We start from the raw sequence: 22,085 nt of genomic DNA on the forward strand, positions 1-22,085 counted from the left end.
CACAGGCTAAAGGTATTTCTTAAGTGAGATCATACTAGCGGGACTGTAGTTGTGACCTTTGACGAGGATGTAGAAAGGATAATCAAGGGCGGGAGAGCAACCTAAATATATTTTAAACTGTACCTAGTGGACAGACACTATATTTATTTCTATTTAATTACTATTTCCTGCTACCAACACTCGGACATAAATATATATATATCATTTAAATGTAAGGAGTGTACGTAAGCATATTGACGAAACATTATAAATTCAAAATTATAATAACAAGTGAACTATGGATTGGAACCGGTAAAGAGTTTAAATTCTGGATCCCAGGAATCGACTTGTTCTTACAACCTAGATCTTATAATCAGTCAGGAAGCGTGATCGTCTATGTGTACTCTGACCTTCACTACAAGCACTAACTCATCTCCCTCTGGACGGCTGAAGTTGTCGTCTCAGACATGGTTTGAGATAAGCAGGTTAGAGATTACTTCCACTTACTTAAAAAGATGTCTTGCAGAGGTCCCGCATACTGACATATTTGAGATAAGCAGGTCAGAGTTTACTTGTACTTACTTAGACAGGTGTCTTGTGTTCGGTTCCTGCACCAGTTTTATTACAATCCGAGCCTTACAGAGGTCCCGCATGCTGACATATTTGAGATAAGCAGGTCTTAATTGACTTCCACTTACTTACACAGATGTCTTGTGTTCATTTCTTGCGACAGTTTTTGTAGTTTTAAACATCCAAGTATATATATTCTAAAAAGCAATATATATATTAATAGCAATATATATTGCTTTTTAGAATATGTTAAACACTTCTTGGTTAATCACCCAATAAAACAGTACAATAAAACCTAGGTGCTTTAGTATAAAACTTACAGCTTTAAAGTGCTTAGAAATTCCTATCTACTTGATTATAACTAAGAATTTAATCAATAAATTAGACCGTTTTCTATTATGTTTAATTAAAATTAAGTATAATTCATTATGCATTGATGACTGAATATGCATCAACAATGTATAGTAATAAGAAATAAACTATGTTTATGTATAAATATAGCTTATTTAAAAATAAATAAAGTGTTTTAAAATCATTTGTAGTTATTTATAGTTCTACGTATTCTCTTAAACGTTAATATAAGTAAAGGATAAAATTATTTTAAAGGAAAACTAAAGTTTAAAATCTTTGCATTACAGCTCTACTGAACCGTTTTTATACCAAATCTCTGCAAAATATTGAGTATGTAAATGAAGGACCGAATGTAAATAAAGAGCCTAAATATGCAAATTATACTTTGTACATGTTTGCAGGATTTTAACCTGTATCTTTCTTATTCTTTCTTCATTAAAATGCAATTATTGGGTTTTGTTTCTTGACCGGGATTAAATGATCAAACCATTTCCATTATTGAATTAATTTATCAGTAACTCTCGATGTAAATAAAAACTTATTAACGTCAAATGTTGGGCGGGATTTTACTTTCTTATCAGAAGCGGAAATTGCATTGACGAAAAACACCTGTATAGCACTGATGAGTAGAAATGTTACACAATAAGCAGCCTCTGGTTCAGGGTTCCCTTCTTTTTGACCCAAGAGTCCTTGATCACTTAAGAGCGCAAGGTGACGCTGTCTGTGTATCTTATTCGATAATCTTTGCCTAGTGGTTTCTAATGGTGCTTAATAAACCTTGAATTACTTTATTTACTAAAATCTACGTAAATCCAACCCACACATTCCAGTCATCCCCTTTGTCACGCCCTAGGGCTTTCGTGCGAGTTTTCTAAACTGTACGAGCATGTTGACTCCCACCCTCCTCCCGGGAGCAGCTGAATCATCATAGCTTGGATAAATGACATCGCCTCCGGCCAGCAACGTAAAATTTACCGGCAAAACCTTATCTCGAGAAAGCTTTTTTTTTTTTTTTTTTTGTTAAGCAGAGGGAACCTTCAAAAGGTACCGGCGTCCAGGTTATGTGGGATTCTTACCGCACTAAACCACTCTGCTGCCACGTCCTTCGTGGCCGTACAGCACCTGAAACTCTAGGTTCACTGGCTGTAGAATGAAGCGCTGAAACTTAAAATTTTGATAGAGTCGCCTAATTAGAAATCACTGTTACGAAACAAATTAATAATTTAAAAGAAAAATATTGAATTTTAACAACTGCGTCTCAAGTTGGGATCGCAGGCTCTCTCCTGTAGATGAATTTGCTACGGTGGGTCGTCCAGGATGGTGATGGGGCGCCGCCTGTAGTCGTCCGGACCATCGTACGGCGCTGTGATTGCAGCAATATGTTGATGATCCGACGCTGCAGCTGTCTGGAAGAACCTCTCAGCCGATGCTCTCGCAAACACCTCCAACGTCGGGACTTCTAGGGACTTCCTTATGGTTTCGTTCCGCACAAACCTTGGTTGCCGGGTGATGGATCGGAGGGCCTTGTTTTGTATGGTCTGAAGTGACTTGCGGTTAGATCGGCTGCAGTTGGTCCACCAAGCTGTGGAAGCATACATCATAACCGATCTAACCACAGCGAAAAAAATTGTGGTCTTGACGCTCATAGGGAGGGGCGAGCGACGGTTTGTTAGTGGGCCTATTGACCCAGCAATTTTCTTCGCCTCCTCGGCTTTTTTCTTAGCGTGGGGTCCGAAATTTAATTTAGAGTCAAGAATAACTCCTAGGTATTTGGCATGGGGTTTCCATGCAATTGGATCGTCATCCAGAGTCACGGGTGGCGGGAGTCTCTTCGGCATTTTCCTGCGTTTTCTGAAGCAGACAGCTGAACTCTTCTCAGTGTTGATGGAAATGCGTCACTTTTCCAGCCACGGAGAGAGAAGGTCCATCTGCTGCTGCATGGACGTCAGCGGCTCGTGTCGGCTGAAAGCTCCTGCAGAGGAACATGGCGTCGTCTGCGTACAAGGACAACGTTACCCTAGGTACCAGTGGCATGTCGTTGGTGTAAACGAGATAAAGCACTGGTCCTAGTACGCTGCCCTGTGGCACGCCCGCCTCGATCGTCCTTTCTGTAGATAGTTTCGCCGTCCACGGCGATGCGGAAGGTCCTTCCTGTGAGGTAGGAGCGGAGGAGATGTACCATGGTGGGGGGAACTGGTGAATCTGCAAGTTTGTACAGGAGCCCCTCGTGCCAGACTCTGTCAAACGCTCTGCTGACATCTAGAAATACTGCAACTGAGCACAGGTTGTAGTTCATGTTGTCAGCCAGCATGTTCACAACGCGAACTAGTTGTTGAGTCGTCGAATGATCTCTCCTGAATCCGAACTGTTCTGGCCGGATGAAGTCATTTAGGTAGGGAACTAATCTGGAAAGGAGAAGCTTCTCGAAGAGCTTAGAGATAGTGGGGAGGAGTGATATGGGGCGGAAGTTCTGTGGGAACAGGCGGGATTTTCCAGGTTTGGGAATGAGAATGACTTTTGGCCACCTTCCAGCTAGCCGGGAAGTGATGCAATCGGACGGCGCTGTTGAACATACTAACCAGGCAATTCAGCAGTGATGCAGGGGCAGCGAGTAGGGCTCTGTTACCAATTCTATCCAGTCCGGGAGCTTTCCTCGGTTTGGATTTTTTGATGAGCGCCTGTACTTCCTCCAGGGTGAACTGCTCCAGCTCCTCCTCAGGCTCCATACTAAAGAAGTGTTCAAGAGTTTCCTCCACGTGCTCGCAGTGGTCCTCATTGTAGATGTCTGCGTTTGGCCTGAACTGTTCCTCCATGGTGTCAGCAAAGGCCTCTGCTTTGTCCATGGCGGAATAGGCCAGGCCTCGCTGTCCGTGGAGGGGCTGGTTTGTCGGTTTCTCGCTGCGCAGGATCTTCGCCGTTTTCCAAGCACTGCCGTCCTCCAACTCCAGGCCAGAGAGATAGGAGTTCCACGTCTCGGTCCTGTAGTCGAACAGCATCCGCTTGACGATGTTACACTGGGCGTTGAAGGCTCGTTTAGCAACTGGCTGCCGGGTTAGTTGCCAGATGCGTCGCAGGCGTCTTCGTTTGTCCACCGCGGCTCGGATGATGGCAGGCAGTGCTGATCTGGTGTGCGGGGGGCGACCAGGTCGAGACGCTTCCACCAAGCTGTCCGAGATTGCGGTGTGTGCAATTCTGAAACATAGACGTCAAGCTCGTTGGGCGTCTCTGCTGGGGGTGGGGGCTGGAGTCGTTCGCTCAGGAGGGCACTGTAGCGTTCCCAGTCCGTCCTAACTGACAAGCCAGTGGGTGGAGTTTTCGAGACTGGGGATCTGAGGATCCTCAGGGACCCACATACAAAATCTGCCAGCCGGCCATTACATCAACCAAGAGTCCGCGCTAAACAAAAGCTACATTGTGAAATTATGAATCCGTAAGGCATCTTGGACCTGTGGAGTTGGAATTCAATGTCATTGGCAGAAGTGGTTTCAAAACTCTTGAGGTGCACTTGCAGCTGATCAGTAAACACTTTCTGGTGGAGTTGATTGTCCAGAGTCCGCAGGGTATGAGCTGCTTGTCCAGTGCCTGCAGGGGATGAGCTGCTTGTCCAGTGTCCGCAGGGGATAGGCTGCTTGTATATTGTCCGCAGAGGATGAGCTGCTTGTCTATTTTCCGCATAGGATGAGCTGCTTGTCCAGTGTCCGCAGAGGATAGGCTGCTTGTCTATTGTCCGCATAGGATGAGCTGCTTGTCCAGTGTCCTCAGAGGATAGGCTGCTTGTCTATTGTCCGTAGAGGATGACCTGCTTGCCAAGTGTCCGCAGAGGATGAGCTGCTTAGGTTAGTTATTTACCTGAGAAGGAGATCAGATTGCAGATCTCGAAACGGAGTGTTACTGATTTTTTTACTGAACAATGGCAAATTAGTGGAAAATCATATTTTCTTCCCAGCCCCTCCATAGTCAAAAACACAGTATTTAGTATTGTGAACATTATATACTGTACACTTGCAAGCTCGAGCTGTGCTCGATACATTTAATGTTATGTAAAGTGTTTGTTTTAAATTTTCACTGTGACGTAACTGGAATGTTATTTTTGGACGTTGTGGGGTAGACGGGGGTTGGAGAGATTACTGTGGGTTACTATATAAACCGAAAAACTCAATTAACCTTAAAATCGATATACCAATTAATTTAAACTTAAAAGGTACTTTGATTTGCTCTATTTATTTTTGAGAATTCTTCAAAAAGGTTTAAAAAATTATACAAAGTACATTTTATTCATTCAAATCAATTTTGATATCTCAACATATCCGATTAAGTGGGACATTATAGAGTAATAAAATATAGGTAGCTATTCTTAAAAATCTTTATCAGCAAAATTATTAGGAAAGATGGTAATCTTCACCTCAGGAGACAATCTAATGCAAATTGTGTCAGTAAATACTTTGCAAATAACTAAGAATTTTAATCCATGGAGGAGCTTAAAATATTTTATTTCTGTCTTTCCGTGCGTACGATATCTTGAGAACATAGGCTATTATTATATAAAATTTAAATTTTTCATATAGCATAATTTTTATATAAACAACAACAAGTATGATTCTGAGCCTCCATGGGAGTTAGATGAGCGTTAGTGAACACTTATTATAATTTGCTTATGCGTAACTGTAGCATTTGCTAGTTTTAAAAATTATTTATGAAATATTTATTGGAGAAGATATGCGAAAAATATTACAATTTATTAGTGATGTCAAAGTTTCGGTAAATTAAATTATATAATTACTCAAGAAAGAGTGTGCAGATGTAGGATTATACAGTGATATAGCAGATTTATCTAGTATTGAGTTTCATAACGTGACTACAAATAGGGGTAGTTTGAAGATTACTTTGTTCTCTCTGGCCTTGTGATTGGTTCGTTGGAGGTCAATCAAAGGCAATGGTTTTTACTTTGCTGGTTTACTGGAAGGGGAGTTATAAATAGCTATGACACGCGATTTTTGGAGTTTTCCTTTGCTGTTTAGTTAATTAAAGGTTTGCATTTTAATAGTTTTCCTGCACCCATCTACGAGAGATTTGGCGTACGCAGCACTTTTATAGTCGAATTATGATTTTCAGATGAAAGTTTTTGCTGTTTACTGATGGTAACTTTCTTTTACAGGTATAATGTATACATTTTTAAAACAAAAGGGAAATAATAAGATTTTAGTTCACTTAAAAATTAACGCAATTTTCAAGAGAGCACATCTAGTTTCAAGTATAGTTCAGAGTAAATTATTCAATTTTAATATTATTTAATAGTCATTGTTAATCATTTAGTATTACACACTTGTAGGAATTTTACTCATCAGAGAGTAAAGTTAAAAAAAGATTTTTGGGTAAAACATAGTTAAACCAAAGTTTGTATTTTGAAACTGTACCAACAGTAACAGTTGAGAAATAAGTGATAAGAAGAATATTTTTATTTATGAAATTGATAATTAAAGGAAGTTGAAATAATAAAAAAAATGTAGGAATTTTGTGAAACTTTCGGATCTCTCTATAGTAACTACTATCGTGTCGAGTGAATTGTAGAATCAATACATTTTATAGAGGAACGGGGTACGATTATTTGACAATTTAAAATGTGGCATATAAGTAATACATGTATATATTGACTACAATTTTGTTACTTAAAATTGTGTATACAACTGCAAACAAGTCTGCAACTCGACAAGAGGTATAGTGAGATATTCCTTACATTGTATAAGTTATAGTCACCTGTTATGTACAACCAGTCCTCATCTTTCCTATATAGCATTAATGTCACAGACTACTATGTGAAGTATAAGAGCGTTCAGAACATTGGGATGATGAGGATGTTTCAATTCACTTCAGGAACTACTGAATAATGAAACTCTGGTCAGCGACTGTATCCTCCCCAAACATTGTCCTTGTGTGTCTCGGAGTTGGATATACTACTGGTGTGCTTTTTCTCTCATACCATAATTGGTGACTTTCGGTAATCAATTACCATATTAGACTTATTAACTTATTAAACGAATTCTGAAATGGAGGCTGTGCTTAGGGCAAATTTGTAGATATTTAGCAGTTTTTACACTAATAAAGCTCTTGTACATTCAGTTGATCATAAATTTTCCAAATACTTTAAATTATTTATCATACTTCATAATGTAGTTATGGTAGGGAAAGGTTAATTCAATGTGAATATTCCTCTTAGTTCACCGTCCAGAATATGACGCTAGCACAGACCTGACTTGTGGAATCTGGAGACAAGTTACTGTGAAGAGACCCAAAACAAGTAGGCTACTAAGAAGCTCAAAATCAGAACTTCGAAATCCGAATTAGTGTATCACGATAGTACAGGTGAATAATTATTCTCCCTGTCTCATCAGTTGCACAATTCGTCGGTGTTTATGTAAAAAGGGCGAATCAACCAAAAAGGCATTTTTCAGGAGAGCGTTTTTAAACATTAGAACCTATCAAAAAATTATTTAATAGCATTCTACACATGTGTAATATTAAATTCAAATAAAAAATATATTTTTCTTAGTATTTGCAAAGTTTCAATTAAATAAGCTACATTTTTAAATTTATAAAAAATATTTTTTAGCATCATGTTGGCTTATTCGCCCTTCTTACATACTTAAATCTGAATAAAACCAAGTTGGGTATTTGCCTTTTTATAATATAATACAATTAATATAGATTTTATTGAGACTATGAATGGAATTAATATTACGTAGTAATACAAGGTGAAAATGGTTTAAAATGAGAACAAGTAAAACCTTTTATTAGATTTTAAAAAGTACAAATTTATTGAGCCATACAATTACACCATTATCAAAAAATATTTTTAGTGTCTTAACATTTACAACATAGACTAAAAGGAAAATGTTAAGGAAGCACTTATTTTTTCTTTTTCTTGTCCCTCCGGCTGGTGGTTTTCACTTCTTTAGGAAGTTCTTCAAAAAACTTGTGGTGGTGTACAGGAACTACTCTTGATTTACAGAGATCCATTAAACTTAGGTCTTTAAATTTTAGCTCCGATATTGGTAGACGGGTTTTGTAGGCCTTAGGAAGGTTTTCTAATTTCAAAAGATTTGGCCTACCAACACTTTTTCATTATTATCTCATGAAAAAGCTCATCATTGTATTCGTACTTAAAAAAAATTGAACCTGGTTTACTTTTCAAATACCTGAACCATTTTATCTTCCTCCACTGTACAACTTTACCAGATACAGTTTTATATCTTTGGGTATCTTTGTTTGTGCTTGCCAATTCAGTCCTGTCAATAAAAGCCTCATGATTAAAATACACAAACTTTGTAAGGTTCCGGTGTCTTTCTTGCAGTCTGGCAAATAATACCCCATTCAGAAGGCACATTAACCTGTATGTTTTTTGAAGCCCTTTCTATGGTAGAGTGCATCGCATCACCCTCTTGTTGTGAATGGCCTGGTTCATAAAACACATGATCTATAACTTGACAACTTGTTAGTCGCACAGCATGCAAAAGTGCAGTAGAAAAATACTGGTTTAGGTTTTGACCACCACAACTATCACTTAAGAAAAAGAATTCTTCTATGTTTGGGTGGTCTTTAATATAATTGAAGATACAGGTTCCTATCTCTGTTGAGCCTCTGTTTCCTTCAATCTCATCCCACAAGTTGCATGTTCCTTCTTTGGATGTAAGATCAAATACTGTTAAATTATACACGGCCAGTTTTCTTTTATAAAAAATAGAAGACACTTGGCCTTTAGGACACTCAAGAACTGGCCTGAAGATCAAAATTAGCAACAGTTTTTCTCCCATTACTATCTTTACACTCATTGATTTTTTCTTTTTTTATTTCACGAACTCTCTCTTTGTTTTTCAAATGTTTATTATGTTGGTCTTTCTCAGTTTCTTTCTCTTCAACAGACAATGATTCGTAACGATTGCAGATGTTGCACTGGTCTTTTTTAGGTTTATGAAACCTAAGATTACCATACGAGTAAAAGTAAACTTTGTACTGTGATTTTGTCACAGGCTTTATCAGTGACTTCATAGTTTCTGAGTTAGAGTTTTCATTTTCAACCGTTATTGCTAAGTTATCCTCTTTACATTTTTCCTCATAAAGAGTATACAATTTTTCAATATTCAATTGAGATGATAAGTAAAGCTTATTGCTCGATTTCCTACAGTAGTGTGATTCCACTGTAGGAAATGAGAGGATGTGCTTACGAGCATGTTCTTCAATCCATGGCAGGAATTTTGTTGGCAGATGATTGTTTACCCCTCCCATCTTACTGACACAATCCCAACATCATTCTTTTTTTCTAGACTGACTCTTACAAACTTTTCAGTTATTGAAAAAACTGAGAAAAAGAATTTGCGACAAACACGTACACGCTCGGTATCCTTTTCTAAGTAGTAGTGGAGGCTGCGTTTTTTTCGAGAAATAATATTTACTCGACGTCTTTCAGGCTCTGCTTCGACTACATGGCTTGCTACATACTGTCGTTGTCTGTCTTGATTCTTGTCATCCTCGCCCATTTTCCAAAATGCTAAGAAAAATTCATCCTTTTCGTTTTCAGAAAATTTGGTACTACATTTTAGAGGGCAGTTGGTGCATGAAAAAAATTGGTTTTTCTTTCTTTTTTATCACGTTTCCCTTCACACTTACGTACGATTTTCCTGCAACCCTTAAAACATTTTCTTTCTTGACGCTTTTTCATAGTAGTCGCCTTGTTTTCATTGTTAATTTTTCTCTGTTTCTTATGCTGAAGTCCTATTTCATCATTTTGAATCAAGTTTATTTCATCTTCTGATTCAGATTCTTCTAAAACCATATGTCGTTTGGTTATGTGTTGTCTTAACACTTTTTTGTTTTCAAAAACTATTGAACAATGATAGCACATGAAACCCTTTCTAATCAGAGTCTCTTCATGCAGGTTTTTGTCAACGCTGTCATTTTCAACAAAATTCTCAGCATTGCCTGGTGATGATAAATAATGGCCCAAATCAATTTCATTTATTGTTAATGAATCATTGCTTAAACATTCATCAATGAAGTTTAATGTTGATGCAGAGAGGTTAAGTATGCCTGTTTCATTAGTATCTGTTCGATGGTTTGACAACTCTTCCATATTATTAAACGAAGTTGATGGCGAGGGCTGTACAGGCTGCAAGTTGTAAAATTCTTTAGTACTTTCATTATTTAAAATATTTGTATCCGCTTCAAGTATTTATTTCTGGATTGTTTACTTCCAAAGCCAATTGTTCATTTTGCTCAATTGCATGGTTTACTCCTTGAACAAAATTATCTGCATTATGTTCTTTAAGCCGCGCCAAAATCTTTTGTGCTCGTGAGTAAAACATTCTGGGCCTGAAATAAAAAAAACCTGGATTAGGGTGCTGCGACCATTTATTACATTTCAAAGGCAAATATCCTCCTTGGCTAATACGAGCATCAGTAATGTGAATACTGTTTGTTTCACGAGAAAGATTTCACACGTCGTTAAAGCAACAAGAAATAAAAACAAACCACTCTTGTATCAGTGCAAGAGACATATATTGATGATCAATACACAAGGATTGCAAGATATTCTGGCAAGAAATACTTCAATAATAGCCCGTGATTGTATTTTAGTTATTATATAAGATCAGAGGAAATATACAATAGGTCTTAACCTAAAAACTAACAAACCTAGGCTTCTTTTAATAACTTGATCATTTCTACTTAATGATAAGCTAACACAACTTTAAGTGTACTCACCTAAATAGTCTTAAGTTGCATCACTACAATTCACAAGTAAATATAATTGAAACACAATTAAAATCTTTTCAGTATTAAACCACTGTACAGTTTCAGACTGCAGGTGTCCGCTTCAGGAAACATTTTTTTTATTAGCAACATCTGTTTCAGTTTCAGTGGTGCCAATCTTATTTGTAACGACAAACACAAATTGTGTTATTTAATAGAGTAGAAACAAACTAATTAATATATATATATAATGTATTATACTATTATAACGTTATGGCATTATATCGTATTAATACAATAGTAATTAATTAATAATATTGTAATAATGTGTAAAGAAGACTACTTGGTTCATACTCCCCTTTAACACTTATTATTTCGCCCTTTTGACGTGACAGTTGGCTGTTTACGGTAAGTAAAAAGGGCGAATAGAACTATTCGCCTTTTTAACACAACCAATATTATATTCGCCCTTTTGTCATTTGCTGTTTCCAAGGGGAACGAACTATTCTACAGATATGCCGTCTTTACATATCGATAGATCTTAATACCAGGAAGCCAAATCGGCAAAAACATGAAAAACACACTTTTGGTGAATTCGCCCTTGTTTACATAAACACCGACGAATTGAGTTCATTGCGGTGCTTTAGATATATTCTCTAAGTACGGTGGAGAAATCTATATTAATGTTATAAATTGATCTATGTATTATTACACCCACATAATTCTGATCTGTATTAAAAGAAGTACTTGTAAACTTAACCAACTTTTCATAGTTATTATATACATATAATTGTATTGATATATAATATAATATATATTTGTATTTATAATATATATATATATGTCGTAAAATAATTTATATAAATAATCTAAATTTTTCTATAAATTTGAAGTACCAGATATCAGTTGAGCGAGGACAGATATTTTATTGGTACTTTTAGTTTTACATTTAAACCTTTTAAAAATCCATCTTTAAAGAATAATTTAAAAGCATTGCACGTTTGATGTACATTTTTACATTTTGTTGTTATTGGGTTCCAAGCAGTTCGGAGAGAATTAAAGGTACTGAAAAGTTACTATAACAAAACAAGTAGCAATATTTAGTGTATTTAGGTTTAAAAATACAAAATCATGAACGTACTTGTTTATAAACTATGCTATAAATTTTACAAAGAAAAATTGATTCAAAAATATACAAATTCCAGAATACAATAATTAATTTAATGAAAGTTTGGATATTATAGTTAGTTAATTAACATTTATTATTTTAACACCTTATTGCCTACAAATTAATTTAAGACGAATGAGATGGGTATTGTTAGCAATGCTTTTCAACACCTCTACCAATTTCTACAAAGCAGAACAGGTGTGATAAATAAAAGGATATTTTATTAAAAAATACTAACATAGTTTTCCATTTAATATAAAATTATTTAACTGTGGGACGTGTGGTTTTTTCGGGCCAGGAGGTATAGATATTTTGTTACAAGTTAAGTATATAGTTTCGATGAGCACAATCCTGAGATAAAAATGGCCCAAAACAGTTTTAAAATCCAAACATTGATATTGATATGTTACATATAAATAAAAATTGTCTTAAAAAGCTCAAACGTAATGTTGGACTTATATGAGATTATAATTTGAGATATATTATCCCATGAAATATCTACGGATCATGACACGTTATGAATTGTAGTTTATGACGTTTTGAAGTAAAAAAAAACTGTTTTATAGCTAAAATATTTAACAAAAAGATAGATCTCCGTATTTAAAAACGGTTACTGTTAGTTGTTTTATATAGACAAACTAAGTAATAAATCTAACTGTACTATGCTTAAGAAACTGAAGAAAACGAAGGAAAATAATACAATTTAAAAGCCATGCACCGAATTTCTAAATTATTACCACAAACCGTTCTAAAATTAAAGTCATATATCGGCTATTTGGATATTTACTTAGCTGTCGGATATTTGCATATTTTCCTTGTTGTTTCTTTGGTCTAGAAAATAATACCTAAAAATTAAGGTAGCGACTTTTTGGGAACCATTTAGCTAAATATAAACACGTTTTACACCCATTTTATATTTTGGATTAGTTGGGATGTTGACGAAATTTATGGCAATTTTTCGTACATAGTTCTTATGTACAAAACATAACGAAATAACTCTCTAAACTAAATGTATTGAAAAACCGTTTATATTAAAGATATGTATGAATGTATATGCTTATACTCAAGTCATGATCCAGTAATATAATGTATGTTTTAAAAGTATTTCACCCTCCAGTAAATATTCTATTTAATTCATCGTTACACAAAAGTTATTTTATACTGTAAAGTCAGAAACCCTGATAAAAGATTTAGGACAAGGCAGCTAAATTTGCGGACTTGAAACGATATGGGCTCGCCGAAGTCTCTTGTTTTTGCTGCGGTTTGAAATGGCTGAATAAAGAACAATTAGGGCTTCACACCACTATATCCGACTCTAGTCTCCCAGAGCTTCCATAAAACTACATTGACATTCATCTGTAATACATTACGAAATAACCGAAGTAAGGTACCGAACTTGTATCTTTTTTACAACCCGTGGAAAAACACATGCTGTTATAGAGTTTTATGAATGCATTTTGATATTCAATTTAGAATCTTTAATTGACACAGAAACCTAAGATTTAACTTAGCAATTAAAATCGCATTTCGTCCAAACCTCTTTTCTAATCACATAAAATCTTCAATTACCAATACTCTATTGCACAAGCACCCAGGGTATCCCACCCTCTACCCGTGTCTCTTTAGAGAGCACAATGTAATGTTCTTGTCATTACGAATGCAAAGGATGATTGTAAAAGCTATCGAGATATTTTTTTAGGCCAATTTTCAGACCAATTTGTACTTTCGGGTTTTGTGAGTGACAGTTATCGTTTCAACGAGCTGCTTCATATATGAAATTTGGAACTGTGGTGGATTTAAACGACACATAGCCAATTTAAAATATTTTTAAATGATAATCTAAAACTAATGCAGTTGAGTTTTCCATCAAATTAGAAACTATAACTGTAAGGTTAGGTTAGTTTATAAAAAGTTTAGTCCCTAACAATAGGATTGTTTAGGTTCGGTTGATGTTAGTTTAGGGTAGGTTACATGGTATCAATTCATAAAGATTTAAATCCAATACAAAAACTTAAAGACTAGTCCCCCCCCCCCCACCCCCCCCCCCCCCCACCCCCCCCCCCCCCCACCCCCCCCCCCCCCCACCCCCCCCCCCCCCCACCCCCCCCCCCCCCCACCCCCCATCCTACATACAATTTTTACAAAATTAGCTTCCTAATGATACAGAAACGCAAGGCAAAACAACTAAATATTTGAGTTACTGGAGACTTCCTGAATCAGCAAGTAAAGATAATTGTCTAATCCAAAAGAAATTTCTCTCAAATCTCTAACTTCATAAAGTATTAACTATTGTGAGATTGTGTGCAAAGACAAAAGTAACATACCTTCAAATTATGTTATAGAGAACATACACAAATACAATAAGTATGATATAAATAAGTTTTATGTGTTTATTGTAAAGCAGATTATTATTGTCCTTGCTTGGCAGACATGTGACAATTAAAAAAATATATATAGCGAATTTACTCATTTTAGTGATAGTAATGTGCATAGTTACAGGGTGATGTATTAACATAGACACAGAATATACAAACTTCAAATAAAATATATTTTTTTTAAATCACAGTGTTCCTCACGTTAGTTTTCTAAATACTATTTATATGAAAATTTTATATAAGAAATATTAAGGAATATGTAAACCATTTAATGCATAAATTCCAAAATAAACTGAAAACTGTGTTTGCTACTGCTACCAACTTCCAAATTGGAAGTTAATTTCAGTAGGTTCAATAATTGTAAGATGAGAAAGAGATAACACTGTTGATGCATATTAGATAGATAATGGTGGAAGATCACTTGTCTTTTGGAGCACTGTGGTAGTAGCTACTAACCCTAACACAATAGAACAACTTGAACACACTTTATCAACCCAATCTTGAAACAATGAATAACTTCTATTAGTAAACAATATCTTAAATAGGTTGCCCATTCAAAACCATTTTTCAAATTTCAGGCTTTCCAGGCAATAATGTTACATCTTCAGGTTGTCTTTAAACAAACATCAGTTATAGAACTTAAAATGTAAATGCATGCAAATTGTTTATTATAAGCTATGCCAGTAATTTAAATGTTTTCAAGTAATACTTGTTCTGAAAAAAAAAGTTGAGTAAATTTGACGTCTGACACTTCTTCTTATAAGGCCTATTGCCTAGCACCTGGGCATCAAAGGGCACATATGGAAGCAATTCTACAAACCACTGAAAACAACCGACCAGGTCTTCCTGAGGGAACTTAGGATCAACCTTCAAAAATGCTAAAGATGGCAAAACGGTCCTTAGCACTGTATAGTTAATAATTAACCATTCCATGCCATATGAATACGTCTACTATGTGAGAAGATGAACATCAGATGAAACGCCTGTCTATTAGAAGGTGGATGTAGAACGTTAAGTCATCTATAAGATTTGTAGAACTCATCTAGTGAGTAATTGGTATGAGATAAGTCTAAAGGCTACAAACAGGGGATTCACAGATTAGTTGTCGTAGCGGCTGACGTTTGCTGTTAATACATAGTATCTACTCAGTTTTAGTAGTAAAAATCTGTATACAAAAAACTAAACAAACTTTGGTCGAATTAATGCAAGTTATAATATTATTGGAACAGGAAATTAAGACCAACTTACCACTTACGAAATAAAGTGATCTGATCAGATGCTATTAAAGACTAGATCTGTTGTGATACTAATTAAAATGAACTTTGACTTTATGTAAATTAAGGAGATAGCAAATTAAAATTAAGATAATTTTTCTTTGATTTGTGTTTATATACTGAAATATAACTTATCACTAAAAACTTATAAAACCTTTATATTTATATATTACAAATATTATATATTTATAATCACACAGCTTTGACCAAGATGCATATAGATATAAGAAAAACTGAAATAAGAAAAAAGATTTAAGACATAGCTCGACTGGACATAAATAAAAAATGCTTTAACTCATTACCTATATGTTACGATGTAGCCCGACTCAATGAAAACTGAATTTCTTAAAAGAGGAGAAGAAAATTCTGCCCGTCCTTGTGGGCTACTGGCCTGTGTGAGGATCTTATCAAACAGAATAAGGAGGAAAGTCGACAGTGCTGATCGATAGTGTAATATGATATAGATAGTATGACACCATCTAAAATATGGTATAGTACAATGTGAACAGAAAATATTGCATTTTGTGTCATGCTTTAAATATTTAAATTTATAATGATAATTAAAGTAAAATTAGTAAGTGATATATATATATATATAAGAGCTAAAAGTGTGAACTAAACTCACCCCACCACTTTTAGGAAGCAACACTACCCTGACGAAGTTCGGCATATCTCTGACCAGTTCGTTGTACAGCCTCTCCTGGTCCAGGACCAATATTACATCTACCTCAAACGCCTGAGCAGCATGCATTAGATGTTTGTATCCGTCATTCTTGATCCAGCCACAGGTGTTGATTATGATCCCTGAGGCATTTGCTGTACACATATCCATAACTTAGTACATACAGAGATGGCACACAAAAAACAAACTTTTCTTCATCTTTTAGGAAGAAAAGATCAATGGCAGAATGTTACTAAGTACATTGTAAATAAAGTAAAAGTTAAAACTGTCTAAAAAACTAAACAAATACACATAAAGTTTGTACTGTACGTTTAGTTGAGCCAGTATTGTCAGTCGCAGTTATGAGTTCACAAAATAAAAAGTCTAGGTCTAGAGATGGTTTTTAATTTGCATTAGAAATAAATGCAAGACAGTAGCCAACATATAGTAATTATTTTTTATGAAAGTGAACTGTAAAACTTTGCACAAAACTACAAACATAATAGTACGTTAAAACTTTTTCTTCAGAAAAAATATAATCTAGTTTTGAACTCAAAGAATCACTAGTAACAGTGCGCTTGATGCGATATCTGTGTATGGTCTCTTTAAATTAAAAACAGGAATTTAATTTTATACAGTGACACAACAATCTATCTTGATTTGTTTTGTTTTGTTATAGTTGTCACATACATTTTAACATTTAAAATGTCTTTTATTTGCAATTTTACCAATGATTATGGTAATTTTAATGTTCTTATTAATTACATTTTCAATCAAATCAGAGAAAGTAATTTATTAGACAAGACAACTAATAAAGAAAGTATACCGTATATTACTTATAATGTTCATGTTAAATATCGTATTTAATTAGACATATTGAATAACTTGTCAATATACTGAAAAAAACCTGCATATAATGCATATGAAATACATGAAAATAATAATTTAAAATAATAAAAAAAAATAAACGAATAAGCTAAATAAAACAGCTTAATCAGTTAATTAAATTATTGTTTGTAGGCATTTTAATTGTATCAGAAGGGAAATGAGCTATTTTCAATATAGTTGCATAAAAACATTAAATTAAAATTCATATAACCAAAAATTTACAAAATAGAAAATTTACTTATAATTCTGTCATCAGTTTAGACTTTATGGAAGATAATTTACATGTGTGGTTTTGTATTCTTTTTTCAAAATTATCAGTTGCAAAACTAAACCAAAAGTTACAAATGAAATTACTCAACATAATATTGCAACACTCTATTTAATGGTACCTTTCTTGTTGGCACGCATCCGATCATGGACAACTTCTGCCATCCTAGACACAAGAGTGTTGAAGAAGGTCAAGTTCTGGCCCATGCTCTTGTTGCCGTAGTGATAGACCAGAGGTGCCTGTTGTGAGAAACCCTCATCCACAGAGGCTGGCCGCTCAACCATCACTGCACCTGTTGTAAGCATTTATTGAGTTAGCTGAATACCAGTATACTGTATTCATGGACAACTTCTGCCATCATGGATACCAGAGTGTTGAAGAAGGTCAGGTTCTGGTCCATGCTCTTGTTGCCATAGTGATAGATCAGAGGTGTCTGTTGTAAGAAACTTTCATACATACTGGCTTGCCATTAAACAATCACTGTTTATTGACTTACCTGAATGTAAGTATATTCTACAAGTAAAAGAAGTATGACTTCAATATATTTAAGTGCAATAAAACTTACTGTCAAAGAACAGACTTAAGATTCCAAGTTTTTTTTACAATAAAAGAATTGTGAAGGTACTAGGATTTTATTTGTCATTTGTCGTTTATGGTTATAAACAATAACATTATATATGAGACATAGTGGGTATGGAGTTAAAATATAAAAGGTTTGTAGTGATTTCTGATGTATGCGTATCACAAAACTTTAGGTATGATTTGTTTTTTTTAACCTACTTTCTTAATTATGTGTTAGGTTAGGTTTTCACATGAGGAAGAGATAAGATTACAGATTTCAAAAACTCTGTGTTACTGAATTTTTGTGTAACTAAATGATGGAAAATGTTTAATATAATTCTGTTAACTTAACAAAATTTAAGATTTGCACTTGCTAATCCAAGGTGATCATTGTATTGAAATTCTTTCATCTCAAGAAACTTCAGATGAGGCCTATACAATGTTACAGGAGGCATAAAAAGAGTCGGTTCTTTGCTACAGCACAGCTTGAAGGTGGTTTAAGATATTTAAAGAGGGGAGACAATCAATTTGAAGTGGACTCGGTGCTCCAGTTATTTGCTCGGAAGAAAATATCAATGTTGCTGCTGACATTGTGAGAGAGGATCGACAAATTACCTGAGCTAACTTTCCGAAATACTGAACATTTCATTAGGTGCCACCTGCTATAAAATAAACGTGTTTGTGCACCATGGGCTCCAAAACTGTTGATTCCCAAACAAAACAACATTCGCATGCAGTCTGCATGCAGTTAAAGTTGACTTTAGGGAAAGATCCAGAGTTTCTTTCAAATGTCATCACTGCTGATGAAACCTGTCTACATTTTTTTGATCCTGAGAGCACACAACAAAGCTCAGTGTGGAAATCTGGACATCTCCTTCATCACCGACCTCCAAAAAAGCAAGTGGTTGCTTCTACTGGGAAGATTATGGTCATCTAATTCTTTGATATTCTTGGAAAGGTATATCAGTATTTCGTATCCGCACACACATCAATACTATAGGGATGTCATGAAGATATTTTAAGTCCATATCGGGCGCAAAAAGTCATATTTCTGTAACTTGAAGAAACGACTTTGTTGGAGACATTATCCATCATCAGAAACAGTGGTGAAGGCTAAGGAGGTGACTTTACGGAACCGCTTAAAAAAGTATTTCCTGTATGTATTTTGAAGACTGGCAGACGCTGGGACAAGTGCATCGCATTCAAGGGAAACTATTTTGAGAAAGACCATCAAAATTATGAGGGTAAATAAAGATTACCATAAAAAAATTACTATCACTCTTTATTGAACAGCCCTCGTATATAGATTGTCTTTAATCTGAATTCTAGTACTCAAATAGTATTACTGCAATAGGTTAAAGTGAAAATCAATAAATATACTAAGTAATCTGTAAACTAAAAGTCTTATTATAATTGTAGACTGTATATTATTCTACATGAAAGTATCTTTGATAATAACTTAACAGCAAAAAATGTAAAATTTTTACGAAGTTATTTAGATGTTATTAGAAAAGATTACATACAAAAATTATAAATTAAACTGTATTTGGAGTTTAATGCAAGTTATGAAAAAAAAAAACGGTCTATTTTGAGGTAATTATAGTTGTTTACTATAGATTTTTCTGTCCTCAAATAAATAACAGTACTTTTAATGGGATTCACCCTTTACAATTGATTTTACTTTTAAATTTAAAAAAATGCTTTGAAAATTATTAATAGGCCAAATTTTTCATTTGCATACTAAAGTACTGTTCAAAGAATTAATATTTAAAACTGTTTCATACTTAATTATGCATACATATATGAGAATTTTATACACATTTCAAACCACAATACATAGAACTAAGATAAATGACTTATTATTACTGGGCATTAATATGAAGAAAATTCCAGAATAATTATTTTCACCACGTTTATAATAATTTTCCACCCAATAAAAAAATGTTTTGACTGAGAAATTATATTACTTTGACGATTAATTTGGTTAAATTCAATTTTCTGATTTGTAGCAATATATTTCAACTGTAGTGTATGACCACTTAATGCATTTTAAGTAATTTTATACGTAATGACCTGTAGTAGACTACTGTATTCATATGGACACAATACTATGAACAGTATTTACAGCTGAGTGTGTTACTCTTACTTTAAGGCTTGGCCTATTAAAAAGGGTTAAAATACATTGATCTTTAAACTATAATAAATAAGTAACAGCTACAATGCATAATATAGTTTAATATAGTAATAAAGTAACAACTACAATGTATAGTTGAGAAACAACCTCAGCATGATTAGAAATATTGAAAAGATCATACTAAAAATATTTGTTGGACTCTATAGACTGTGTACTTGAAAAGTGTAATTCTATCTTCAGAGCTCAAAATAATACACAAATATCTATCTCTGCAACAGAAACTTGAGTCAAAGTTCTCATTAAAATGCTGATTATTACATATAGGCTCATTACAAAACTGAAGTAGGTGTCTCAACAAAGTTGTAGAAATTTTACATTAGAAGACTCACTCAGTTACAAATGAGATGCTGTTATGAAATGGCTCTACCTACTCATTTGTTTTTATGTAATAAAAAAGGAAAAATAATTCTTTGACACTAGTGTTTATATTATAAACTCATTGTGCACATATACAATATTTAATGAATAAATATTATAAATTAAATAGGAACAATTTATTTAACTTTGTCTGTGATAGCATCAGATTTCAGGTGCTGCACTGGAGCAAACTCCACATTCACATTGAATCAACCCTTCCCACCATAGCTACAATGTATGTAGAAAACTCAGTTTATCCATCGTGCTTCGAGATAGTATCTAAAACATTGTAGAGCACTCAGTTGTTCACCTGATGAGACAATGAGAACAACTCTCCACTTACGTTACATTATATTTTGTAGTATAGGTGTCTTTGATCTCAAAATGACGGAAAGAGTTTGTTTAAACCTTCTTTGTCCCTGACATTTTTTGTTCTCTATAGACAAACACAACTCCAGATTCCAGGAGTCAAGTGTAACAGCATCAGATTCAGACACTGCACTAAGAGAAAGATGAACTGGAGCAAACTCAACATCCACATTATCTATCTTTGCTCTAAAAGAATTCAAACAAAACTATCTTGAAAAATAGATTGTCTAGATTAAGACAACAAAAATTTTATGTAAAATATTTAAATTACCAATAGTGCCTGGGATAGAAATTTGTCCCTGACCCACATCCAGATCCACGTAGATGGGTCGACGTCCCATGCGAGCAGCGTAGTTCAGCAATATCCTTGTCACTGTGGACTTCCCAACATCCATGGGGCCAACAACTAGTGTGACAGGTCCCCGACCAGCATCAGCTTCTGCCTTGATCCGTAGTTGCTCCAGACAGGCATGGCAGTTCAGGTAGAACATCTGACAACATGACAAGTTGAGTTTCACAATAATGGTATTGCCATATAGAATGGTACGCCAAATATTGTAATAATAATAAAAAGATAGAATGATCTGTCCTGTTGATAGATCGCATATGTCCAAACCGAATAATCACATGTGCGTGATAAAACATTGTTTTAATCTAGAATATTGCCAATCTTTTTTACTAAATATTATAATATTACTCAGTACTTTCTGATTAAACGGAGGCCACCTATTCAGAGCACGCTGAGGCTGATGTTTAAGCACGTTAGGCGATTTAGGTTTACTAACCTAACCTTTAATATTTATTATGTGAATACCCACCCAAAGGATGTGGGGCTCAGCAAAATGGCAAAATAAAAAACATCGGGGCACAGCTCGCCATCATTTAGATTCCTATCTTGCTGAATACATGTGGCGCTCGGCCGCTGGCAACAATGCTTTTAAGCAATAGAATAACAGCACATATTGAAGATTAACTCAATACAAAAACTGAAACTTACCATAGGTGTTTCTTTGGCAATGTAACTAATATTTTTTCTCCCTTTGAGTTCAATTGTACACCCTTGCCATGTGAATACTGCAACTTTAGCTCCTGTGTGGAATGTGTACTGTTTTCCTTTGACTAGTTCAGTACCAAATATTTCTGCTAAGCCACTCTTCACCTGAAATCAATCAATCCAAACAAAAAATTAATATTGATAAACAAATAATAATAGCTTGGATCAGCTACCGGAAAGGTCTGACTTCAATATATTTTAATTTTATTGGAAATATACTGTATCCTATGCAAGTGACTGTAATCAATATGAAAATTTTTCCAATTATTTGGAAT

At 34.6% G+C, this 22,085-nt stretch overlaps 1 protein-coding gene across 1 annotated transcript in view; it reads right to left on the reverse strand.

Moving 5' to 3' along the window:
• The window catches only part of LOC124354916 (protein CLP1 homolog), a 133,306-nt gene that overhangs the window by 104,563 nt on the left and 6,658 nt on the right, over window positions 1–22,085 (reverse strand). The window contains exons 2-5 of the mRNA XM_046805721.1: window positions 21,754–21,915; window positions 21,028–21,247; window positions 17,397–17,567; window positions 16,084–16,274 (exon numbers count right to left, since the gene is read on the reverse strand). Coding sequence (XP_046661677.1) covers window positions 16,084–16,274; window positions 17,397–17,567; window positions 21,028–21,247; window positions 21,754–21,915 — 744 coding nt within the window. The remainder of the gene's footprint in view (window positions 1–16,083; window positions 16,275–17,396; window positions 17,568–21,027; window positions 21,248–21,753; window positions 21,916–22,085) is intronic.

This window comes from Homalodisca vitripennis, chromosome 2, assembly GCF_021130785.1.
Source record: "Homalodisca vitripennis isolate AUS2020 chromosome 2, UT_GWSS_2.1, whole genome shotgun sequence".
Lineage (NCBI taxonomy): Eukaryota > Metazoa > Arthropoda > Insecta > Hemiptera > Cicadellidae > Homalodisca > Homalodisca vitripennis.